This window comes from Phyllostomus discolor, chromosome 4, assembly GCF_004126475.2.
Source record: "Phyllostomus discolor isolate MPI-MPIP mPhyDis1 chromosome 4, mPhyDis1.pri.v3, whole genome shotgun sequence".
Taxonomy (NCBI): Eukaryota; Metazoa; Chordata; class Mammalia; order Chiroptera; family Phyllostomidae; genus Phyllostomus; species Phyllostomus discolor.
The window spans coordinates 164,650,541-164,678,218 of record NC_040906.2 but is presented as its reverse complement, the minus strand read 5'-3'; the positions used below and the strand labels follow the sequence as shown (position 1 = coordinate 164,678,218).

Sequence of the window (27,678 nt, the reverse complement as noted above, 5' to 3'; positions counted from 1 at the left end):
CTCTAATGACTGATGACTTTTCCAGAACTATATTATGTAGACATAAGCAAACAAATAGTGTTAGCCAACATTTGAATCTTGGTGAGAGAACGTATTGGGTCACTCATTTTGAGGGAAGTGAGATGTATTTTCAAATGTTTTAGTTCTTGAATCTAGGAGTAACTCACTGATGCATGGGAAACAACGGGACTGACTGCACACAACACCAAGCAGTCCTCTCTTTGCCTTTGTTAGGATTATAATTTAATTCTGATTTACTGATTAAGCTGCTTTAGATTCTTTAAAAGGGTGATTTAAAAATAAGGTTTGTCCATTGAAATTTTCAAGGTTTGTATTATTTTTCTTATTGCTAAATAATTTTCTTCACTGAGCAAGGGTTATATTAGGAAACCTCTTATTTAAGAAGTTCCATTTATTTATTTACTTTAGAGAGAGAGGAAGGGAGAGAGAATGAGAGGCAGAGAAACACTGATGTGTGGTCACATGTCCAGTGTCATCAGCTGCCTCTCACATGCCCCCAGCTAGGGATCTGGCCCGCATGCCAAGCATATGCCCTGACCAGGAATTGAATCAGTGACCTGGTTTGCGGGGTGATACCCAAGCCACTGAGCCATGCCAGTTAGGACCCCCCAATTTTTTTTTAATTTTGGAATTAGGTTCCAAATTCCAGAATCAATTATTCAGTAATTTTGGACAATTTTGACTTATTGTTATATGAAAAAAACCAGAATATAGCAGTTTGGAAAGGAAAAGCCTAATCTATATTTAGATATGTATGCATAAGTAGAAGATTGGAAATTTATATGCTATGATGTTGATATTATAGTGATAACCACAAAGTAGGCAATTGCATGTTCTTTTAGCTGTTCTTTTCAATTCCTAAAATTTCTAAAATTTTAAGTTGTTTTAAAAATTGAAAATACATTTAAATAAGCTTTAAGAAACTGATTGCCCAGTGTGAATGCTAGGATGATAATTAGGTATTACAGTAGTATAACATAACAGTGCCCATGGCTGATAAAAGATGCCTTAGCACAGTCTCCTGATGTACATTGAGGCTTCCCTGGGGAATGAAATGATTAGAAGAAAAACCACCTGATGCCTGAATATTATACCATATCAGTCCAGGCAAGAAATGGTGTAAAATGTCACCTTTCTGTAATATGTGGTTTAAGTCCCCTGATACTTGATGTTAAAACGTGCTGGAAATTTATTTTTGAGTTGTAGTTATAACTTTAAGTATTTATTCTTTCTTAAAATATACTCTTTCATTTTTAGGCATTATCCAATTGGTTTGCTATTTGATCTTCTTGCATCAAGTTCAGCTCTTCCTTGGAACATCACAGTACATTTTAAGGTATAGTTTAAATAGCATTTCCCATTTGTCCCACTTGTGGTACTTAGTAAGTAGACTTAGAATAGAATTTTTTTTAAGTGAATCTGTTTATTACTTTTCTTATGGCACATTTTAATTGCTAAATTGCCATTAGTGTTTATCTATAAAATACCTTTCCACTTCTTCCTAACCCTTGGCAGAACCATTTAAACATTTAATGTATAATACCTTTTCTTGTTAGAGCCAAATGCCCTTTAAAATTTATAATATTTTGGGATATTTATATTCATTTGAAAAATAAATCTCAAATAGGAAGAACAAAACCCTCATAGTAGATGTGGATGTGGAAGTAGGGCAGGAGAAAACTTGAAACTGGTTAATTGTAAGTCCTTTTTGATTGAGTTGAGACAAAAGTTAGGGCACAGAAATCTAAATAATTGATCTAATTCTGTTTTGAGAAATTTTAGTTCTTCTAGTTTTAAAGAGACCAGACTAGATTTATTGTAACCTAATTTTATCTCATTTATAAAGTGCTGGTCCCTCTTTCCTCCAAACCACCCTGATTCTCCACTCCCTTCCACCCTTCCAGAATTCACAAACACCTCTGAAGGATTGAACCACCTCCATTATTTGATTAATAGGCACTGATTCTGAAATGGCGGTGGATAATGGGAAAGAGGCATGTTAAGAATCTGAAAAGTCATTTAAATGCTTGATTTGCTTTCCATAGGGACACATTCATAGTTACTTCCCAAAGGAGGCTCACTCATTTTTGAGTTGTTTTCCTTCCCATCTTCTGAAATTGAATTTGTGGGTCATTAGAATTTATTTCTCTATTATTTGCATTAATGTGCTTTGCATAGTAACATGTTACCAAGGATTTTAGTTACCAAAGAACTGTAGAGTGAGGACGTAGTTCTGATATACATGAGTTTTGCTTTCCATGGTACCATGCAAAGTGAAACTCATGTCTGTGAACCTAATTAAGTTCAGAATGGCATGAAGATAAAACTACTGCAAGCATAATAAGAGTAGAGGTCCCATATTTCCTAACAAGCCTTTCCCACTGTTGAAAAATAATGCCAATAATTTGTGTGTATGTGTGGAATACACTCTAAAAGACTTTGAAATTTATGTTAAAATATATCATGGCTACTTACTTATTCATTCATTCAACAGATATTGAGAGTCTGCTATGCAGGCACTGTTCTAGGAGCTTGGGATATATGAGGGAGTGCCACAGAGACACTCAGACACTTTAGGGTACATACCTACCTCACACTACATACTAAGCCCTCCATAATTATTGGTTGAATGAGTAGATGGGTTGCAATAATGATAGGAAAGTCTCAGAATTGTTAGGGTTGGTGTAATGTAATGGTTCTGAAAGGGCATTGTGGACCCATGGGAGTTTCCAAAATCTAGTCAAAACTATTTCCTTAATAATATTAAGATGTTGTTAGCCCTTTCCACTCCATTTACATTTATACCAATCTGTAAAAGTACTGGTGGGTAAAACTGTTGGCACCTTAGCCCAGAGCAAGGCAGTGCACCAAACCATAGTGTTCTCCACTGCCACACGCCGACTCTGCTGGCTGAAGCAGTCCAGATTACCAATTTATTATTAATCTTGACTTTTAAGTACATGTATTTTTAATCTCCTATTGGAAGTACACATAAAACACTTGCTGTATGCCAAACATTGTGGTTTTCTAAGGAAAAACACTTGGGCCCTTCTTTGAGTTGCAAGCTGAACAAGCTACTTTTTTCATGAAATACCAATTTTTATTTAAAAGGGTGACTGATAGACAAACTGTGGTTATTTAGACTTGGGTATTTATCAGACAGTTTCTTGAAAATAAACAAAGTGAGCCTCACATTGCCAGGAACATAACTGACAGTATTTGTTGCCATTGACAAAATTTGAACTTTTAAGTGAAAATTAGAATTTTGGAAAACATGTATCTGCTACCATGAGCTTTACAGTTTTATTTTTCTTGAAAGAATTTTTTGATGAGATTTGTGGTCTGAGATAGCTTCCTGTGTTCTTGAGTACATTTCATAGTCTCTCCTATGCTTCTGATACCAGTACTTCTTGGTTCTGAATGTTGGTGGCTGTTTTATAGTATCTTTCAATAGTGTATGATATTGTTACCTATTGCTGTGTGACAGATCACCACACATGTAGCAGTTTAAGACAATAAACATTATCTCACAGTTTCTATGGGTGAGACTTACCTAGATCTTCTGCTTTGGATCTCACAGGACTACAAGTTGTTGCCTGGGCTACATTCTTGCCTGGAGATTTGAGGATCTGTTTCCAAGCTCACTCAGTTTGCCGGCAAAATTCATTGTGAACGTAGGACTGGGAGCCAGCTCTTGTTGACTGTCAGTTAGAGGCTGTACTCAGCACCTAAAGACTGCTTATAGTTGCTTGCCATGTAGACTTTCCCAACATTTGAGTTTAGTCCATTGGGTCAACAAAAAGAGTCCCTAGAGCTAGTCTGGTAGCAAGACTGGAGTTTTATATGTGACTTAATCACAGAAGTGATATATGACCTTTACCGCATTCTTCTGGTAAATTCAAGTCACAGGTCCTACCCACAATCTAGGAGGTGAAGATCATGGATAGTCACATGTACTTAAAATTTTATGTAATATGGTTTGTTTAAGTCATTAATTTAATCATCAGATACTTATTGAGGTTAATGGCTGCATTCAGCTATGACAGGTAACTGGATTGGATTTTTTTCCCAGCGATAAACAGCTTTAAAACTGGACAAAATATATGAAGTAGAACTGTTTCAGGCACTGGACATTAGAGAGAAAGGGAACAAACAAGATGAGCCCCACATTTAGCCCAGTGGAACTTACGGGCAGTTCCTGGCTATGTCATGGGGAGTCGGACTCAACCAGGGTATAGAAGTTTTTTGATCTGAGGATGCAGAGATTGGAGTTCTGGGCTCCTGAAGCCAGTAGGACTTGCTAGACAAGGTATTGGAGAAGAGGGAACAGATGTATAAGTGTGGGTTTCCCAAGAGTACTTGGCTGAGGGCTGGGCTTCTCATGCATGAGTGGTATTCCTCAAGGACCAGTGCAGAGTACAAGTTAGGGGATTAAGAGTGGGACAAATCCCAGGATGCCTGGAGATGTTGGATCCCAGCCCATCCACAGTAGAGAGAAACATGGTTAACATATTGGGGATTTATCTGAGACACCAGAAAGGACTTGCTGTAGGAGTAAAGAGCAGTGTTGGCAAATTGTGACCCTGCCCCCTGGCTGTTTTTGTATGGCCCATGACCTAAGGATAATTTTATATTTTTTAATGGCTGAAAAAAAATCAAAAGAATAATTTCTTGTGACACATAAGAATTATATGGAATGTAAATTCTAGTGACCATAAATATAAGTTGTACTGAAGTTCAGCCATCCATGGTAAGTTGTTTATATGTTGCTTTTTGGCTACAACTGCGGAGTTGAGCACTTGGTGTAGATACTCTATAGCCCACATGTCTAACACAGTTACTGTTTAGCCCTTTATCAAAAAAGTTGGCCAACTCCTATTATAGAATAAAGATTGCTCAGAATCTGCCCTAATAGAGTCAAAAGTTACGCTTTTTAGGGTCATGGAGAGAGACCAGGCAGAAAAGAACTCAACAAGAAAGACAGTATTTATATGTCCAGCAAACAATCAACTATTACTAGAATGTAAATAAGCAGGAAAACTTGAACCATATTGGGGGAAGAAATGCTGCTAATATAAACTGACTCTTAAGATAACCCACATTTAGAATTTGCAAAAATGAATTAAAGCAACTATTAAAAACTCAGTGACTTAAAATATCATGAAATTATAGAACTGAAAAGAATGATATCTGAAATGGAAAATTCACTTGATGGACTTAACAGTGAACTAGAGGTGGCACAAGAAAGGCTCTGTGAACTTGAAGACAGTTCCATAGAAATTATCTAATGTGAAGAACTGAGAAAAGAAAATGGGGGGGACATATTCCCAGTGACCTCTAGGATAATATCAAGCAGTCTACATACATACATGTAATTGGAGTCCTGGAAGGAGAAAAAGAGAGAATGAACTAAAAAAAATATTAAGAAACAATGATTACACTCACATTTCTTGGTTTCAAAGCTGCAGTAAACAAAACTGTGTCGTACTGGCATAAGGGTAGACACATAGATTAAGACTATAGGTGTGAGTCCAGATATAAACACATACATTTATGGGCAGTTGATTATTTATTTATTTATTTATTTATTTTTTTGGTGGGTGTCAAGACAATTTAGTGAAGGGAAGAACAGTTTTTTTTTAACAGATGGTGCTGGGTCAGTTGGATATCCACATGCAAAAGAATGAAATTGACACCTACAAAAAAATGAGTAGGAATCTAAGCACTGAAGTTAAAAGAAAATAGGAGTAAATTTTGTGATCTTTGATTAGGCAGTGATTTCTTAGGTATGACACTTAAAGCACAAACAACCAAACAAAAAATAGGTAAATTGGACTTCATCAAAGTGGAAAACATTCATGCCACAAAGGAAGTGAAAATACAACCCATTGAATAGGCGAAAATATTGGTAAACTCATATCTAATAAGGATCTAGTATCCAAGGTATACAAAAAAACTCTGAATTCAATATAAAAAGGTAAATAACCCAATTAAAAATGGGCTTTATATAGACATTTCTCCAAAGGAGGGATTTATAATTCACCAATGAAACTAGACAAGAAATTTTACTTTGTGAAAAAGTTGTTTTTAAGTAGAAATCCATCTTCTTTATACATTATGGGGCTATTTGTATCTGCTACTTATGTCAGTTTTAGTAAGTTGAATTTTATTGGTTCGTTTCTCAAACTTGCTGGCATAAAGTTTGGCATTTATTCTTTAAATGATGGCAGGATCTGTAGCAATATCCCATTTTCATTCCTGATCTCAGTAAAAAATGGGATTTAAGTAGACATTTCTCCAAAGAAGACACATAAGTGACTAGTAGGCCATGAAAAGATGCTCAGCATCATCAGTCATTAGGGAAAAGCAAAGAGTGACTCTAGTAAGTCACTCCTACACACCCAATGAGATGGCTACAGTCAAAAGTTGGACAGTTGGTGTGGACTGATTGGTATTCTCATGTTCATGTTCCTGTGGGGAATGGAATGATGCAGCCACTTTGGAGAACAGTCTGTCCGTTCTTCAGATGATTAAATGTGGACTTGCCATATGACCCACTAATTGCACTCACAGTTATATACCCAAGGGAATTGAAAATATGTCAACCCCAAAACAGGTACATGATGTTCATAGTGGTGTTACTCATAATAGCCAGAAAGTGGAAGCAGCCCAAATGTTCAGCAGCTGATGAAGGTATAAATAAAATGTGAATTCATGCAATGGAATATAACTTGACCATGAAAAGGAATGCATTATTGATACATAGTATAACATAGAAGAACCTTGAAACATCATGCTGAGAGAAAGAAAGCAGACACAAAAGGCTGCGTATTATGTGATTTATATATGAAATGTTCAGAATATGCAAATCTGTAGAAACAGAAAGTATATTCGTGGTTTTCAGGGGCAGGAGAGAGGGCGGAATGGGGAGTGACTGCTTACAGATACAAGATTTCTAGAGTGATGAAAACATGCAGTTAGGTAGTGGTGCTTGCATAACCTTATAGATGTATGAAAAACCGCTGACTTGTACTCTTTCAAATGGTGGATTTTAAGTGAATTGTGTATGAACTATATCTCAATTATAAAGTAATGGTTACTGCCTGGCTGGTGTAGCTCAGTGGATTGAGTGCTGGCCTGTGAACCAAAAGGTTGCCAGTTCAATTCCCAGTCAGGGCACATGCCTGGGTTGCAGGCTAAGTTCCCTGTGGGGGACGGGACACATATGAGAGGCAACCACACATTGATGTTTCTCTCCCTCTCTTCCTCCCTTTCCCTCTCTCTAAAAAAATAAATAAAATCTTTAAAAACAAATAAAGTAATGGTTACTAATTTTCTGAATTTGGGAGAAAAAAATCAGTGTGTGTCAAAGACGCTCAGCAAATCCCAAGCAAGTAAATATATAAAAACTACAACCAGGCACGTTATAATTAAACTGCTGAGAAAGAACCAGTTTTAAATAGAAAGTTTTGAAAGCATCCACCACCAAAAAAAAAAAAAAGACCTAAGAGAACAGTAAGGTAAATGACGGCTGGCTTCTTACCAAACAGTGGAGATTAAAAGACAATGGAATGACATCTTAAAGGACTGAAAGAAAGTACAAGTAGAAATGAAGAGCACTGGCAATGGTAAATGTTTAAAATGTTTCCTCTGTTAACTTGGAAAGAGAAGGGACTATTTAAAACAAAGTAATACAATTTTTGAAAAGACTTTACTTATTTATTTTTAGAGAGAGTGGAAGGGAGGGAGAAAGAGAGGGGAAGAGACATCAATGTATGGTTGCCATTTGTGCACCACCTACCAGGGACGTGGCCCACAACCCATCCGGCAACCCTTTGGTTTGCAGGCCGGCACTCAGTCCACTGAGCCACACCAGCCAGGGCACAAAGTAATATAATTTTAAGGAAGGGTTAACAATGTTGGTATCGTAAAATAAATGACCACAATTGTCTAAAGGATAAGGCCTCTAAATCCTCAGTTAACTATGGGTCAGAGAAGGAATCACAATATTTCCAACTAAATGATAATGGAAACACAACATACTAAAGTTTGTTGTTTTGTGACTCACCTAAAGCAGAGTTTAGAAGGAATTTAAAACTTTCTCCTATCGTAGGAAAACGCACTTGACTGATATCAAGACTGATAAATGGGATATTGTTACAGATCCCACAGCTGTTTAAAGGACGGTAGGAAATATGAACAACTTTATGCCAGCAAGTTTGAGAAATGGACAAATTCAATGAAAATACAATTTACTAAAACTGACATAAGAAGTAGCAGATATGAATAGCCCCATAATATATAAAGATGAATTTCTAATTAAAAACAACTTTCTCACAAAATAAAATTTCTTGTCTAGTTTCATTGGTGAATTATAATTTTTAGGGAATAAATAATATCAATTTTTATATACTTTTTTCAGTAAATAGAAGAGAAGGGAATGCTTCCCAACTTTTACAGGCAAGAATAACTGTGATACCAAAATTGGTTAAAGATATTAAATTAAAAAAAATTACTACCAATATCCCTCATGAACACAGATGCAAACACTCTCTGAGAAACTAGCAGATTAAGTCCAGCAATATATAAAAGGTCAATACACCATGACTGTATTGAGATTGTCCCAGGAATATAGGGTAATTCAACTTTTCAAATATCAATTAATTGATGTGATTCAGCACATTGACAGGAAAAAGGTAGAAAAATCGTATGGTCAGATTAAATAGATGTAGGAAAAGCTTTTGATGAAATTCAGTACCCATTTGTTATCAAAATGCTTAGCAAGCTTTTGAAGAGAAGGGAATTTCTTCAGTGTGACAGAGTAAATATGAAAAGCCTACAACTGAAAATCACAGTACATGATGTTTTAACGAATGTTTCCCTCTTAAGACTGGGCAAAAGGCAAAGCTGTCTGCCCCCACCTCTTCAACAGGCAGTTTTGTTCTACTGCAAAATACGTATTCCTAAAAAGGACTGTGCTGTTGAAAATCACAGGACTTATGGGGGAAATGTGTTAGGAGCAAAAACTCCAAACTTCTTTAGTAACAAATAAAAAAGATAGGGACCTAATAAAAGCACAGTTTATACATGCTAATTGGTTAGGCGATACTATAAAAATATGGTACTTTATGCTATGGTACTCAAGACTGATAAATAGGATATTGTTACAGATCCCACAGCTGTTTAAATTTGCTTGTAGAAATGAATTGAAAGGGTTAGCTGTTTGTCAGTTATCGTGAAGTGATGAAAGGAAGTTTATCTGAAATTAAACAAAATTGGAATATCGGCTGTGAAGAGCTCATGATGTGAGTTGAGGTAGCAGGTCCATTTCTGAGCTGTGTCTGTTTTGTGTATTCCTATGTGGCTTGGTTAGCCAGGTGCAGTTTTCTGTAGTCACCTAGTATTTCTTGTGGACAGTATTTATAAAAGTAAACATGAAATTCACATTGCTGTAATTGTCTCCTAATATATCCTTCACTTAAACAATTATTTTTACAAACATATAATATGCATAATAATATATTATTAGGAACTTTGGGGGTGATGATAATATTCTATACCTTATTTGGGCTGACAGTTATGCAGTGTCAAAATTCATCTAACTATACACTTAAAATTTTTGCATTTCACTATCTGAATCATATTCCAATAAATTTGAGTGTTTTAGAAGTTTATTGAGAGAGGAAATACAACATACTAAATACAGAGGTGAGAACAGTCATGATCTCTGCCTTGTTAAGCTTTTAAGAGTAGTGTGATATAAGAATATAAATGATGTTATAGAGTCAGATATAAGGACTTTGTGAACTTAACCTGGACTTGGAGAGTAAGAAATTTCTTGGAAAAAGTAATTTCAAAACAGAACTTGAAGATAGAGGAGGATTTGGGGGCGGGGGTAGGCGGGTAAGTAAGTGGTCAAGGATAAGGATTTCCAAGCAGAGGAAATAGTTTGTGCAAAGGCACAGAGATGAGAGACTATGGCTGAAAGAACATTAGGGCAGGGAACAGATATTCAAGATCACTGGAGTAAAGAATGTGTGTGAGGGAGTGGGGAAAGAGAATGAAGTATATGAAATGGGAGAGGTTATGTTGGAGAGGTTAGTAGAGGACTGAAGACTTTAAAACCGAAGACTTTAGAAGTCCAGTTATATCCTAAGAGTAGAGCAGAGCTGCTGAGTGAGAAGACAGATTCATTTTAGGAAGACCACTGTGACTCCACATGTGAAAAATGAATTAAAGGGTGTAAGACTGTGCAGGGGAACCAGTTAGGAGGCTTTCAGAAAGGTCAGGTAGCTGTTAGTTTGTACTGGGAAAGTGGCACTGGGAATAGTGAAAGTGAATGGTTTCAGATGTTATGATGTAGACTCAGTAGAACTTGAGTGGGTATGGGAGAAAGGGAGGAGGAGTCAAGGGGGAAAATAATTTGTTTACTTTTGGATTTGTTAAGTTTCATATGCCTGCCAAACATATATCTACTAGATTAATGGATATATGGGTTCTAGGGTCATGAGAACGGTCTTGGTTGGAGACAGATATTGAGACTCATTAGTTCATGGTATGGAAGTAGGTAGGCTTAATTCAAGGCAACTATATAGAATGAGAAAAGCAAACAGATCCAAAGCCAGAAACTTGAAAAATATGGACATTTAAGCCATGGCTGGAAATAGTCTCTTGCAAATGAGAGTGAGAAAAAAATAAGAGGAGAATGAGAAGTGTGGTAACAGATTTGAGGATGACTGCTTCAAGGAGAATTGTCAAAGATGTTATTATATATTTGGTGAGGGCTTAAAACAATTAAGGACTGAAAGGTATTTCTGTTGACCTTGAAGAGAGCCGTTTCAGTGACGTGATAAAAAGATTAGCAGCCAGATTGCATGGGTAGGTAAGAGCTGAACTCCAGCTGCGTGAGTTTCAAGGTTGGCTCTGAAGGGAAGAAAAGAGCGAGGGCTCTAGCCAGAGGGATGTTGAGGTTGAGAGAAGGGTATTGTTTTTTACATTAGGAGTTGGATTTATTTTTAAGGACAACTAATGGGAAACAGTAATTACAAAGATAATGTTACAGAAAGAGGGGAATAATTAACTGAGCTGGGTTTGAAAGGTACAAGAAACAGGATGGAGATATACCTTAGATTGTACCAGCAAAGGAGATGATTGGTTGCGAGTAAGTTTGTAGATTGGATCTTGGTAATATTAGGAGATTTAAGGAAGTCAAGGAAGTTTTAAAAAATTTTAGTGCTGATTTTAGCACTGATACAGTTAACTTCTATTAGTGTCTTTTTCACAATGTATTCTTTTCTCATTCTGAAAATGATACTTTGGAAGAAATACTAGAAAATTCTTCTTTCTTCCCATTTCCACATACACACACAACAAAGTGATTTTGGACATAATGTTTTTATGTTTTATAAAAGTAAGCTTTTAAACTGTGGCCTCATCTTTTCCCTGTCAGAATGCTGAGTCTACTATTAAAGGTGAATTGACAATGAAATCATACTGCTCTCTGTATGTCAGTTTGCATAGATTTCCATAACAAAATACTGGGTGGCTTATACAACAGAAATTTATTTCTCATAATTCAGGATGCTGGAAAGTCCAAGATCAAGTCAAGGTCCAGCAGGGTTTGGTTTCTGGTAAGCGTTCTCTGAGCTCTCTGGCTGTCTTTTCTTTTAAGGACGCCTCGTCCTATTAGATCAGTGCATCACCCTTATTACCTCATTTAAAGTTAATTGCTTCCTTAAACGTCCCATCTTCAAGTACAGCTACATTTTTATGAATGTTAAGGCTTGAGTCCACAGCACTATGTGTTGGCAGCTTTTGTATTTTCAATGCGAAGTTAGATTCTTTATTAATAATATGGAAAATTTTTGTTGTTATTTTGCTCCATTGTCTTAACAGAGCCAGCAGTATTATTAATAGATTGAAAGGCTTTTTTCCTCCCCACTTACCTTGTAGGTAGTTTTAGTGTAGTGTTGTTTAGTGTTACGTGGTTTCTCTAATTTGGAAATATTCCCGACTGGTCTGGATTAATATTTTAATTGAAGGACACAGTTAATATCTAAGTAAAAGGAACCTTTCAGATAATTTCTATAAAAGTAAAATTAGATTTAGTTTATCAGGCATTCTGACATGGAAGATTCATGAAAGCAGGTAAACATGGTGATTAGAAATGTAATGAATCAAGAGACTGCTTGTAATTTTATTGTGAAGTTTTAGGGAAAAATATTTTCCATCTCCATCCCTAGCTAATCATGGAAAAGAGTAGTATCAGAGTAGGAGCCGAGGGGGCTTTGGCTGAGAGATCTCTCACTTTATTCATTGTCACAATTCAACTGCTTTGGCTGCTTAATCAGATATCTCCTTTTTCTGTTACTGCTCTCATGTTTCCTTGACTTTATTTCAGGAAAGACTTCACCCCCTTCCTGCATAGACTTAGAGCATTCTCTGTTGAAGGGTAGGTTTGCAAGTATGTGTACTTTTTTGCTATAAATCTCTCTCTCTCTCTTTTATTTTTGCTATAAAGGCTAGTCATTTGTAAGTGTTAGCTGTCAGTTATAGGCGTCAGCATTGGTTTAGCAACCTTTAAAGCAAAGGAAGTCTAGAAAGAGCAAAACTTTTGGACTTTCCCTGGTTACAGTCATTGAGAGGCTTAGCCTACTCTGAAGCAAAACAAAAAAATGGTGGGAGTCCCCCCTCTCCCCCGCCCAACTTCCCAAATAACTGTTTTGGGAGATCCTAACTCCTTTTTTCCATAATTAGCTTATATACAGTTTAACAAATTCTAACAGTACTTAAGGTTAATAGGTCATAAATTCACACTGTATGAAAATAATATTTCCTTTGGAACATGAACTTTTCATATTTTTTGCCATCTATTCATAATCAATGTGGATAATTAGAACAGAGAACTGTACAGTATCAGAAAGAGCTATTCTAAATTTGTAGATCAAGTGTAACAAATCAATTTTCTTAAACTGTCATGCTAATTCATTTGAATAGAATTGTTATGATATATGAGGTCTGTCCAGAAAAAGTCCAGCTATTATTAATATAACAAGAACAGTTTCTGCAGTGTTGGTGTAACCTCTCAGCTAAGGAGAGTGGACTGGAATGTGCATGCGTGAACAATGACTATGTCATTGTACTGGTTAGTGGGGGCGGTAGATGTCGTTGAGGGAGCATGTATACTGTGTGGCCATCGCATTCAAAATGATTGAGTGAGTAGAGTAACTGATCTGCATCAGGTTTTGCATTAAGCTTAAACAGTCCTCCGTGGGAACTGTTCGGATGACTGAAGCAATGGGCAGCTGGTGACTGGATTCATCACGACAGTGTGCTCCCTCATGCATCACATCTGGTACAGGTTTTTGGCAAAACATCAAATCACCCAGGTGACTCGTCCCCCCTACAGCCCATATTTGGCTCCCTGCGACTTCTGGCAGGAACTAAAACTAAAATCACCTTTGAAAGGGAAGAGATTTTGGACTGTCAGTGAGATTCAAGGAAATACAACGGAGCAGCTGATGATGATCGGGAGAACTGCGTGAGGTCCCAAGGTACCTACTTGGAAGGGGACTGAGACATCATTGTCCTGTGTACAGTGTTTCTTGTATCTTATATCATCTTTAGTAAATGTCCCTATTGTTCCTACTACATGGATGGATACTTTCTGGACAGACCTCGTACATTTAATTCTTTGTTTTGGTCAGGAAGCCAGGACAAATCCCTTTAATCTAGCTAAAGCAGAGGAAATACATCTGATTATAAAGTTAATTATGGCAGAGACCCTCTCTCCATGCCACCCATATCCTCTCCCATTTTTTACTTTTGCCTTTCTACCTGTCATATTCTTTTGTCTTCATTTTTATGAAATTTTTCATTTTCTCATATTCTTTGCCTTTGTGTTCCTGTGTCTGAAAGCATCCACCTTAATTCTTTATGGACCTCTACTGCAAGAGCACCATGAATCTGGGATCCCTTTGTACCTAGAAAAATAACTCATTTGTCTCACCTGTCTCCTTCTGTTCCAGGCCACTGTGACCAGTGGGTCATTTATATGGTGGCTAACCTTGTACTCAGCAGAAACTATTAGATCAGACTCTTTGAGAACAGAGGAAGATAAGACTGTTTATTTGCATTTAAAGACTATACTGTAGGAAATTGCTATAGGTAGCCAAGTGCCTTTTCTCTTAGGAGGACCATTTACTGTAAGTTTTTTAATTATTTAGGAGCTTTCCATGGCTTAAAAATTAATGTTTTCTATTAATGTAGTAACAGTGTAGACTATGACTTAATGCTATTTCTACCATTATTATTTGACCCTTTTTATTGAAGGACTTATAGAATATCTTTTTCTGTAATGTAACTTTTGAATATAATCATACATGTTTAGGTGTTATGGAGAAAGTGGTATTGCATAGTAGTTAAGAGCTGGGAATCTGAGTCGGACTCATCCTAGCTTTACCACTTGCAAGCTGTATGTCTACTTCCTGACCTTTAATTTTTTTAATCTGTAAAATAGCAATAATAGTAGTACACATATTATATAAGGATAATTTGGAAAAGGTATAAAATATGCCAGTAGATAAATATTTTTAAGTTCATTTAAAAAAGTATTTGAAATGACACTAAAATCTCTCTATTTGGAAGGTAAGAGATAGTTTACTAAAAATATTGGAAAATCTGAGGAGATACAGTTCTTTTTATTTTTTTAAATATTTGACTTATTCTAGCAGTGGAATTGCTGGGTCAAAAGGCAGATCCATTTTTAGTTTTTCATACTGTTTTCCATAGTGGTCGTACCAGTGTGCAGTCCCACCAACAGCACTAAGAACCCTGAAACACCAATCCAAAAGAACCTATGCACCCCAATGTCCATAGCAACACAATTTATAATAGCCAAGTGCTGGAAGCAACTTAGGTGCCCATCAGTAAATGAATGGATCAAAAAACTATGGTATATTTACACAATGGAATTCTATGCAGCAGAAAGAAAGAAGGAGCTCCTACCCTTTGTGACAGCGTGGATGGAACTGGAAAGCATTATGCTAAGCGAAATAAGCCCAGTGGTGAAAGACAAATACCATATGATCTCACCTTTAACAGGAACCTAATCAACAAAACAAACAAGCAAAATATAACCAAAGACACTGAAATTGAGAACAGGTTGACGGTGACTAGAGGGGAGAGGGGAGGGAATTTCATGGGAAAAGGGGAAGGGTTTGCAGGAACAAGTATAAAGGGCACATGGACAATAACAAGGGGGGAGTGGAAATGGGAGGGAGGTGGGAGGGCTGTGGGGGTAGGCTGGGATGGGGTAAAAGGCAGAAAACTGTACTTGAACAACAATTAAAATAAAAAAATTAAAAATAAATATTTGATCTATTTATTTTTAGACAGAGGGGAAGGGAGGGAGAAAGAGGGAGAGAAACATCAATGTGTGGTTGCTTTTCGCACGCCCTACACTACCTGGCCCACAGTTCAGGCGTGTGCCCTGACTGAGAATTGAACCGGCAACCCTTTGATTCTCAGGCTGGTGCTCAGTCCACTGAACCACACCAGCCAGGGCTACAGTTCTTTAAGAAACTAATTTTGTACTGTTTTTTATATATATAAATATTTTTTCCTTTGATAGGGTTTTCCAGAAAAGGATCTTCTGCACTGTCCATCTAAGGATGCAATTGAAGCTCATTTTATGTCTTGTGTGAAAGAAGCTGATGCTTTAAAGCACAAAAGTCAAGTAATCAATGAAATGCAGAAAAAAGATCACAAGCAGCTATGGATGGGATTACATAATGGTAAATACAGCAATGTTGAATTTCATAGTAACCCTGTATAAAGTATGAAAGTAACTATAATTCTGTAGTTGGCTATATTTTAGGATTGGTAGTACAAGTTTTGATTCCAGTTTCTAGACACAAAATTTTACAAAAAAGCTACCTTTAGTCATCCCCATATATTGTACCCTTCCAACATCTTTCTCTTCCCGGATTCCCCAGCCATTAGACTGATTGCTTTGCCCATAACATATACAGTAGAAACTTCTTGCGTTTAGCTTCTAGAAAAAGTGCCCTTACTCTTAATCTTGATCCTTCTGGAACTGCAATTGAATACGCTGTTTGCATACCAAAGTACCTCCATTTGGGTAGGGTGTGAACTTCAACCTCTGTTTACTCAGAACTGTAAAACTTGCTTTGTGTTTAGATTCTGTATTGGCTGGTTTAGAAAATACACCCAAGGGAAAACGGAGGGCAATCTGCAATTCACTATTCTTCATCTTTTAGAAGATCATATTTTTTTAATCTTGTCTGCACTTATTGCCCTCCAGTGCCTTCAAACAGTTCTGTGTACAGGAAGTCCTTGCTTTGCAAAAGTCCAGTTTGTATGATTTTAGTTAAATAGTACTATTCCCAGTTGCCAAGAGAGTAAATCTTAAAAGTTCTCATCAAAAGAAAAAAAAAGTTGTTTTGTAACTTTGTATGATGACTAATGATAACTAGACTTTTTGTGGTAATCATTTTGCAGTATATACAAATATTGAATTTCTATGTTATACACCTGAAATTAATATAATGTTATATGGTAATTATACCCCAACTTAAAAAAAGAAAAATACACCACCAGTTTCCCAAGAATATGGTTCAAATTTCATTTGCCATGTATATATTAACTGAATAATTACATAAAGTGCAACCTGTATTGCTAGCTCTTCAATCCACAAATCATTACGTAACAATACACATGCATCATGATCAGTGACCGATCACTTTACTTTTCAACGTCTGTCAGTGAATCATCATTATGCATCTGTTATTTTCATCCACAGACAGCAAAGCATGTAATGCTACCTCCTTGTCTCCAGTGATACACCCACGGAACATTTTATAACACTGGATAGTTGAAAGAGAAAATTGGCCCAAAAGGTGAAAATGTTGTAGAAAGAAAAAGTGATAATTCTGGGAGTGAAATTTGAATAGAATGTAATGGAATTAGAGAAGACATGGCTGACTGTGATAATGTGGATACTACTGCCATTTCAGAGGGTTTAGAAAGCAGCACCTATTTTAGGACAGGAAATTCGTGCAGGTGTACTTTCCACATAAATGTGGAAAGTGGTTGTGATGATTACGTTATCTCAGAGGAAGTGATGCTGGCAAAACACTCATTAAAGGACAGATATTTCATGACATTGAAAGCACAGATGATAGTATGTTAGGAATTGATTCAAACTCTTAGGACAGTTTACCACAGTTTATGAAAGATGCTTTCTTATAAGTTACATGTCAAGGAAGCAAGCACTATTCAAACACACTTAAGTTTGGTGTTTTTTTTTTTTACAAAGAAAACACTTTAATTTTTTGTGCTTTTAATGTTTTATATTACTGTGTACTAAATAAATATTTTAATTATTTTTCTCATTTTTCTATACATTCATAACCATCAGAGTTCTTTATGTTTTTTTTTTAAAGCTCACAGAATAATCGTAATTTTTCCCATCAACTGTCAAGATCACTTTGTATGTTTACATCTTGCACGGTCACTTTTCCAGTCCGTGCAAAGCATGGACTACCTGTGTTTTGTCCATTTTTCATGGTGGTTTTTGGACAGGTCATTAATCCAATATAAGGTTGTCTTTCATGACAACAGTTAGAATAAAAGAGAAGCCTCCCTTTGCCGCCCCAGAAAAGAACTATCAGTTTGAAAGATGTGATCCAATTTTATCTTTTAGACTATATTATTGCCATGTCAAAGAGGTGTTTGTAGTTATTTAGTGTTTATTAAACTTCCACTACACAAAATAGAGTATTATGTGACTTCAGTATACAAAAGTCACATATTTTATGACCCTATGGACTGTAAATTAAATTTTCCCATTTTTAAGTTTCTTAGATTTGACCTGAGTTGTAAGGAGTTGCTCCTTAGTTTCATATTGGTAGCTGTGGTATTTATCAACTAGATTATTGCAGAGGCAGGCACAAGGCCTTTTACCTCATTTAATATTACTAAATACACAAATTTTATGAGATGATTAAAAGGGTTTACAATCCCTTAAGGTATGCATTTCCCTTTTCCTTGCTGCCTATTTGAAGATGAAGTGACATTTTAGGAGACTTGTGAAATCCGAAGATTGCCTAAATGGAAGAAGACAGGAATCTTCTAAAGAGAACAGGGATCTGAGAATAATTTGGCTTTGGAATTGAAGAAATAATTTAAATGGACATTTAAGTAGATGTTCTTGAACTCTTTTGTGAATGTGAGGAGTCAGCTATAGATTGCTTGGGGATTCAGCACAGGATTCTAAAAAAGATTGAAATGTTTCATTTGGGGTACTGGAGGATTGGCTGTGGAGGGTGATGGTTACGAATTGTGAAAACAAAGGCCTGGTTTTTAAGTACCAGCTCTACCTAGTAGCTTTTTAGGACAGATCACTCAGTTCTTTTAGTTTCAATTTCTTTATCTGTGAAATAAGAGAATATCTGTTTCTCCTATAGGTGTCTTTAGAGGCTTTAATGAAACACTACCAAAGTTTATGTGAAAGCATTTGAAAGGAAGCATAGCTGTCTTGATAAACATAATTATTGACAAGTCACGTAGAGACTCTAGAACTGGGGTTGGCAAACAGTGGCAAACAAAGGGCCAACCACCTGTTTATATAAGTAAAGATTTATTAGAACCCTGCCACACCCATTCACTCATGTATTGGTTATGTCTGCTTTCATGCTACAACAGCAAAGTTAAATAGTTGTAGCAGACACCATGTGGCCCACAGCCTAAAATGTTTATTATCATTGACACTTTTAGAAAATATTTGTCAGCCCATAGAAGGTTGATCAAACCAACAGCTAATGTTTATTATTGACCTAAGGCATGACTCAAAATGTCACACATTCAGAACTTGATGTAATATAATGTATCAGACGTAGTTTAATACTGCTTTCGTGATATTTTTTAGAATAAAATTTCCCTTTCTCTGTTTTTGTTTTAGCTCATATTATTTATTAAAGTTTATAAATTACTTTTCAAATTCAGCTTTATTAAATTTAACTTAAGCTGGTATGTGGTTAAAATATATTTTATTCCATTTTTATATTTAGCTATAAATTATTTTTGTAGTTGTGATGTTTGTTTTTTTTTCATACTTGATAATGATAGGGCTTTTACGCTCAAAACTATTTATGTTATCCTGTGTATACTGGAGACCTTGAGAGTTTATTCATTTAGGACATTTTTAACTGGGTGAAAGTTGTTTGTAGAAAATGTTATTATCTACATTAAGGTAAATTGATGAAAGGTGGTTATAGTAGTAGTAATTTGTTCCTTTGTCATAGAGTGCTCTTTCTCATATTTTTCATCTGTGTCACTCCTACTTATGTTTTTTTGCTCATCTCTTTTACCACCTGTGTGAAGCCTTCCCTATTTTTTTAGTCAACAAATATTGAACATCTAACATGTGCCTGACAGTAGACTTGGAGCTAGTAATCACCCCCAGTGGTAGAACAGACATGGATCCTGTGTTCACAGAACTTGCCAGCGAGTGGAGGAAGAACTGTCGTTTCATACTGTCATCACTCCACCTTCATTTATATGCACTTTGGCTCTGTATGTCATCACATTCTGGAGTAGTTATACTTTATGTATTCTGCTAGAACATAAATTTCTCCTGATTGAAATGTGTTGCACCTTTGGGTATCCCCAGCACCTATTCTAGTCTTTCACATAGAGTAGACAAAATAAATATTGATGGAATGACTTTTATTTTATTCCTTTCTAATACTGTAAGGAAGTCACATTGATAGCTTTTTATGAATAGTTTAATATTAGTATAAAATAAGAAAAGTGCCTTGTTTGAATTTGTTTACTGAAATAGATTTTATGTTTAAGATTTTTCCATCCAGGGTGGGCTGGAATGGGAGTAAAAGGGAGAAAACTGTACTTGAACAATGATTAAAATTAAAAAAAAAGAATTTTCCATCCAAAACAAAGTCCTATTAATTTGTGAAGTTAAAGATATTTCGTTTTTTGGTTAGTATAATTGCAAATTGGTCAAGATTGAGATACAGAAGATGGTAAGTTTATTATTCAGAACTGCACCTGTAGAACATAACAACTAAACAACTATTTAAACAATTTTTCAATACTTTCAAATGCTAATTTTAATTTTTCAGACCTCTGTGAAAGAAAAATAAGAAAAGCTTTTGAAACCAAGAAAACTCATTTAGGACAAACTCTGCCTTTCAGTGTTTTTTGGGGGGTTTTCATTTTAGATAGAAAAGTATTTAACTTCCCTGTGCAACAGAGTTAGTGACCACATACACACACAAAAAGAAAGTAGCATTTTTATCATTTACGAGGCAGTTTTCACACGTGCAGGCTATTTTCTATTAAATATCAAGCTGTTTTTCTTATAAGCTAGAGATTTTGAGGAAACCTCTAAAAATATTTATAATGTAGGAGTTAGTTTTCAGCCTTAATTTTCTGTATATACCAAAAAAGAAAAGTTGGGGTCATAAATTCTATAGACCTTCAAGTAAATGCAAGTTTTGACTGCTAAATATGTTGAATATAAACATTGTTTCTAAAGTGTGGTTCATCTCTTTGAGCTAAGTTACATTTTAAAGAAATTAATTTGTTAGTGTACCATTCTAACTTAAAACTGATTTTTAAAGGACAAAGCAATTAGTTAAAGATGATTTTTATAACAAGTCATAACCTTTTGAAAGTTTTGTTTGGTAGGTGATGTAAAAGATAAATTCAGTGATTCTAGCTCTTTGGAGGCTTGTATGACAGAGACTGTTGGGCCATAATTACATTGCTTTGTTTTCATCAGTTGCATGTAGTAGAGTAAATATTTGACTGAGAATCTATTGCTCAGAGAAGAACATTGGACCTGATCTTTATTTGCCAGCTGTTATTGGTTGTGTGGCCATGGCAGGTCACTTTTCTCTGCAAGCTGGAGTTTCCTTATAAATGTGAAGGTGTTAAAACCTCACAAGACTCAAATTCAAGGGCTATAAAGTGGTAATCACAAATACCTAATTCTGACGATTATTCACAATTGACTTCAGAAGGACCTCATGGAAGAATAAGTAGTGTTCATAATTTCTCTCTTTTTCCCTTTCTCCTTCTCTTTTCCCTTTCTCCCCCTTTCTCTTTTCCCTCTAACCCCTTTGCCACCCTTTTCTCCCCGGCCCTTTTAAGTAGGACTTGGGTGGAAGGTAATCAATAACTTGCCAGAAATGTGTGGTGTTGTAGTGGAAAGACAGCTAAGAAAGAGACATGAGATTCTAAGCTCTGCAAGAGTGATGTTGTAGAATGTGATGCAAGAATGTCTAGGCTGCTGAATGGAAAATGAAAGAGGGAGCCAAGAGTGGAAATGATCAGGCGCTAGTGGTAGGTCCAGGAATAAGAGGACGGTGGCCTTGAGGGTGAGACTAGTGTACCAGAAGGAAATGGTTGGCCTGTCTGACGCCACCTTGTTCAGGTCTGCTTTGCTCCTGTGGCCTTTAGGTTAAGAGCCTCTGCTTAGTCTTGCATGTAGACATGCAGATCATTAGAGGAATTTTGCTTGTGGCTTGAGTTTTACAAAAATAGTCTGTTGTCAGAAGGTGCCTGTAACCAAGGTGATAAGGAAAGTATGTATACAAAAATAATGAATGTTTATCAAAGATTTGCAAGAACCTGCTGCACAATCTTCCTTGGACCCCTGGTGGCACCCAGGTGTATGTGGTTGTCAGTCACCTCTTGCCCATCTCACTTCCCCTTCCCTCAACATCAAAGAAGCCTGAACTCTGTATTTTCAGGTGATGGATTGGAAGATTAGGTCTCCCCATCTTCTCAGTTAGTGTCTTCTCGATCAGTAAGCCTTTCCTTACTTCAGGGTCTGATATTTTGAGTTTTGGCCTTTTGATGCATTGGGGCACAGGGACTTCGTACCAGTAACAATAGTAGAGATGGAGAAAAGTCAATGGGTCTGGGATTTTTTTTTCCCCAGAGGTAGAGCTGACAGAATCTATTGTTAGATCGGATGTCAGTTTAGGGTGAAAGAAAGGAAAGAATCATTCTTGGGTTCTGACTTGGGCAGCTAGATGGATAGTGGTGCTTTATACTGTGATGTGACATAACTAGGTACAGAATAGGTTTGGGATAGGGAACAAAGCTTAATTGAGAACGTAAGCTTTGGGTTCAAAAGTATGAAATGTCTCTGAGACATTCATGTGGAGATGTATAGAGTCAGATATTAAGTAGTGTGCATGCTGTAGATGGAGAAAGCCTAATAGACTTGAATCAAATTCTATAGCTTCTAATTTCATATTTGTTTACTTTTATAGTAAATGCCATCTTTATTTTATTTTTAATCTTCCTAGTAATACACAGCACTGAGACATGGAAAAGCCCCTTATATTGTGGATGTTTGGCAATTCCCCGTACCCACTAATCATCATGGGCTTTTCTTTCTGCATACAGCAGTTTGCCATTTCTGTTGTTTTGCTTGCAATACAATAAGGTGAATAGGTTCAGTCTGAAGCTGTGTGTGTGGCATTCAAGAATCCACAACTTTGAGGAATTTGCTTAAAGCAAATTTGTAACCTGCTTGAGCATTCAGTTAAGTTTCACTGTGGAACAAACAAGCATTTTACTATTTTACATGTTTTAAATCAATCTCTTAATATTTCACTTTCTGTAATTAAAAATAATGATGGAAATCTAAAAAGTTTATGCATTGGCATTTTAATATAAAACCATAAAGGCACTTTACTAGGCTTCTGGAGAAGTATTGCTGTTGGAAATTACATGATTTAAGTGAATAAATTTGGTAATACTTTGGATCATAGCCTCTTCTTACAGTGCTCTGGGTGTAGTTGGCAGTGAACATCACGAATAATAAAACTTGATGAAACCATTTAGACAGTTAATTTCATAATATACTACAGATTATACTAACATAATATTGGGAAGAGTCTCTTAATAACAGTGAATGGTGTGTGTCCCAGAGTTCATCAAGGGTAGAAAATAACATTTTGTATATGAGATTCAGTTGATATATATATAAATATATATGACTCAATTGATACTTCAGTCTGCAGCCTGATGAATAATTGAAAATATTTTTAGTGAACTTGTGTTGTGGGAATATAAAGGTTTAGTTTGTAATGCCCTTTTAAATAAAATTTCATATCATCTATAGTAAAAAGACTGTTGTATGTTTTATTTATATTTGATCTAGTTAAAAACTTAAAAATTGATGCTAACATACTGTCATTTTTATTCTAAGTTTGAGAAGGTTTGAGATACTTATGAATATGGTGTACTATATGGAGGAAATGCAAATATCTGTCTGATCAGCGATTTTCACTCTTGGGAGCCATGAACATAATTACTGTTTGAAGTTACACAAACATCGGTACATATGCATATGTAGTTTAACTTATTTTAAAATGTTTTCTATTTTTAAATATTGTTTTAATTTTTTAAGATTTAGGTATAATTGGCATTTAATATTAATTTCAGATGTAAAACATAATGATTCAGTATTTGTATATATTGCAGAAATGGTCACCACAATGTCTAGCTGACTTCCCTTTCATGGTTAGAAACATTTTTTTTTCTTGTAATGAGAACTATTAAGATCTCTTAGTGACTTTCAAATAGCAATACAGTATTGTTAGCTATAGTTACCATGTGTTACATTACATCTCCAGGACTGATTTACTTTACAACTGGAAATTTGTACCTGTTTACCGCCTTTACTCATTTCTTTGACCCCTTCCATTCCTGTCTCTGACAACTACAATCTGTTCTCTGTATCTGTGAGCTTGTTTTTTGTTTTTTAGAGTTCACATATTAGTGAGATCATACAGTATTTGTCTTTGATTCATTTCACTTAAGCATAATGCTCCCAAGATCCATTTATGTTGTCACAAATCGCTGAATAATATTCCATTGTATACATGTACTACATAGGTTGTTTCCATATCTTGTTTATTGTAAATAAGGCTGCAGTGAACATACATCTTTTCTAGTTAGTGTTTTCATTTTCTATTTCCAGTAAATACCCAAAAGTAAAATTGCTGAATCATGTGGTAGTTCTACTTTTAAATTTTAGAGGAACCTCCATACTAATTTCTGTAGTATCTGCACTAATTTACATTCCCACCAACAGTGCACAGGGGCTCCCTTTTCTCCACAGCCTCTTCAACACTTCTTATTTCTTATCTTTTTGATAATAGCTATTCTAACTGGTATGAGGCTATATTTCACTGTGGTTTTGATTTGCATTTGCTTGATGATTAATGATGTTGAGCATCTTTCATGTACCTGCTGGTCATCTGTATGCCATCTTTGGGAAAATGTCCTTTTAGATCTTCTGCTCATTTTAATAAGATTGGAGTGGGGTTTTTTCTTTTTTCTTTTTTTCTTCTTCTTTTTTTTCTCTTCTTTTTTTGCTCTTGAGTTTTATGAGTTTTTTATATATTTTGAATATTAACCCCTTATCAGAAATATCATTTGCAAAATATCTTCTCCCATTTGGTTGGTTGCTTTTTTGCTTATTGATGGTTTCCTTTGCTGTGCAGAAGCTTTTTAGTTGGATGTAATGCCACTTGTTTATTTTTTGCTTTTGTTACTTCGGTGTCTGATTCAAAAAATCATTGCCAAGACCTATGCCAATGTGTATACGCACATATAGCCTAACTTTGTTTTTGAGTGAATGTTTTGTTTCAAACTTAATTTCATGATTCTCCTTAAGAGAGAGAATAGCTAAGATGTATTTACTTTCCTAATATTTGTTTTGTCAGTTAGCTCCTCATCACTTTTCTTTAACCCAGTTTTCTCAGAGTGTAGACAGTGGGCCAGAGGCATCAGCATTACCTAGGAACTGATTAGAAATGTACTTGGCTAACTGAACCAAACTCCGGGGGCATCCCAGCAGCCTGCGGTTTAGCAAGGTATTGGGATGACTAAATTCAGTTTGAGAACCACTGCTCTGGAGTTGTATTTCTCAGCCTTGGCATTATAGACATTTTGGACTGGATAATTCTTTGATGTTGGGGAAGAGAGGGGGCTGTCCTGTGTACTATAGGATGTTTGGCAGTATTCCTATCCTCTGCCGACTTGCTAGAGGCCAGTAGCACACTACTTCCCAGTCTGGATCATGATGTTAAAAATGTCTCTATGCCCTGGCTGATGTAGCTCAGTGGCTGATGTACCTCAGTGGATTGAGCACAGGCTGTGAACCAAAGCATCGCAGGTTCGATTCCCAGTCAGGGCACATGCCTGGGTTGCAGGCCACGGCCCCCAGCAACCGCACATTGATGTTTCTCTTTCTCTCTCTCTCTCCTTCCCTTCCCCGTCTAAAAATAAATAAATAAAATCTTAAAAAAAAATGTCTCTAGCCATTGCCCAAATACACCCTTAGAGGCAGAATCACCCCATTAGAGAAGCCCTGCTCTGAAGAGAGGTGAGGTGGTAGAGTTAACGGATAGAATTGCTTCTCCTTTAGTGAAGCGGTGACCACTTGTTGGATCCTCGAGTTCTATCCTAGGCATTTCACATGAATTATTACTGTTAACCACAACAGCCTTGTGAGATAATTTGAAAGTGTGAAGCTTGGGCCAGCCCATTTATAAAGTTTCTCATCTCTTTCACTAGCTCAGCCCTTGAGAACTAGTACGTTCAGTTGTTATAATGACTTGTTTAGACTATATTTGAAAGTATATTCTTTAAAAAAGAAATTTGGCATATAAACAAATTAAAGTTATTTTAACCAGTTAACTCTTTCTTGTATGTAAACCTAGACATAATTGTTTCTGGACAATGGGGATTATTTTATTTTTGCTGAGGTGACTACTAAAGGAGAAATGAATCAATAGTATGCTACCATTTCAGTAAGACTGTGCTTACATTTTTTAAGTAACTGGTGTTGCCTTTTCCTTGCTTCCTTTTCTCTCCCTCTCTTGCTTTCCTTGTGGCACTTGATCTAGTTTTGCATACATTAATAACACTTCTGTCTTTCTTATCTCTCTCTCATTCAAATTTACGTAGTCTCTGACCCATTCCTTTATTATCTTACCTAGTTTCTACCCATTCCTTCATTGCCTTTCATTATCCTTCATTTATCATTATCTGCGTGGATGGCCAGAGGAACATTTTAGCTCAGCAGTCTGTAATCAACGCTAGCCAGTGTGTGACTTATTCCCAGTTACCTATTTCACGTACTTTTTAACAAAGATGTGGCAATTACTTTATTGAGAATTTCAGAATCTAAGTCATTCCTCTCCCAACCTCCCACCCTATCTCTGTGACATTCTGTTTACTCCATCTCTGCGTAGACAGACCAGTCCTGATTAGTGGCTGTGAAAATGAGTTCTGGATGTCAGAATTCTCTGTATTAATGTTTTTTCCTGAACCAAAGAAGTAAGTGCAATTTGATAATAGTGCTAATTTCTTATTATTCGTTGCATGTTTCTTATTGCTTTAAAAACTATAGAAGATTCAGAAATTCTTTTATGTGAACATCACATTTAAATATTAACATATGCTAATGTTTTAATTAACATTCTGAGAGCTGCAAGGTTTTAATCCAAACACCAAAAATCAGCCCATTTAAAAAAATGAGTACAAAATAAATACATTCGTTTATCTAAGATGGAGCATGTTTAGTCAAGTTCTGATTTTTATCTTCAAAGTGGCTTTCTACTTAAGCATTTTTTCCCACAGGGTCCATTTAGAATTCAGACTGTTCTTGATTCCCTGGCCTTTTTTTTTGTTTGTTTGTTTAACATCTAGCTTATTTCTATCATTGACAGTGGACAGAAATATCTCAAAGTATTTTTAATTGGAGTTAATTTCCATAAAATATTAAATCAACAAGATTTTATTTTATTTCAGATTACCATAAGCCATACTCATAACTAAACTTCGAGAATCTGTGGCTGTTTTTCTCAGTCTGTCTTCTTGTTTTTGTTAATCTATGTCTTACATTTTCTCATAGACTTGTTTAGGGGAAAAGCTTTACATTTAGAAGTTTTCCTCCCATTATTTTTATTTATCAAATTATTGATGTTACACTTAAAGAATGTTACTATACACTCAAAAGAATACTGTGTTAGATTCAGATATTTGAGTTGTAAGTGAATAAGTTGATAAATACAAGTAGAATCATTTCTAATTTTAACTGTATTTTTGTTTTTACTCTTAGAATTCTTGGAAATCCTGGTTAAATTTTTGTCCCTTATAGAATACATTATGTATATCACTTATCACTAAAAGCTACTAAGTATGTTTAAAATAATATTTAACCCAGAATAAACTCATTATGTGAAGTTATAAAGTATAGTTTACAAAATATTCAGTGGGCTCTATTTTTGAGGTATACGTATAATTTTAAGAATCAACTTTGTTTTGGCAATGAATGAGTTGTTAAAATAAATTAACACCTCAGTAGTCCTACTGGCTAAAATTCAACTATGATTTTTCAGTTTCACTCATCATTGTCCTTGTCTTCTTTTTAGAGGTAGTTCTTAGTTGAGTGATGTTTTCCATTGATTATCACAGTGCATTTTCCCTGGTTCTCATCAAAAAATTATGACTTAGTGAACATGTTGAAGCAAATATTATTCCTGTAGCAGTGACTGCTAACTCTTTGTTTTTGCTGTGTATAAA

At 35.7% G+C, this 27,678-nt stretch overlaps 1 protein-coding gene across 4 annotated transcripts in view; it reads left to right on the top strand.

The window, feature by feature from the left end:
* ATG5 (autophagy related 5) overlaps positions 1-27,678 on the top strand; it is a 120,694-nt gene that overhangs the window by 22,121 nt on the left and 70,895 nt on the right. For 3 of the 4 annotated variants that reach the window (XM_028509566.2, XM_036024532.1, XM_036024533.1), the window contains 2 exons: positions 1,279-1,357; positions 15,653-15,815. In XM_028509566.2, coding sequence (XP_028365367.1) covers positions 1,279-1,357; positions 15,653-15,815 — 242 coding nt within the window. The remainder of the gene's footprint in view (positions 1-1,278; positions 1,358-15,652; positions 15,816-27,678) is intronic. The other variant, XM_036024534.1, reaches the window with a different exon arrangement.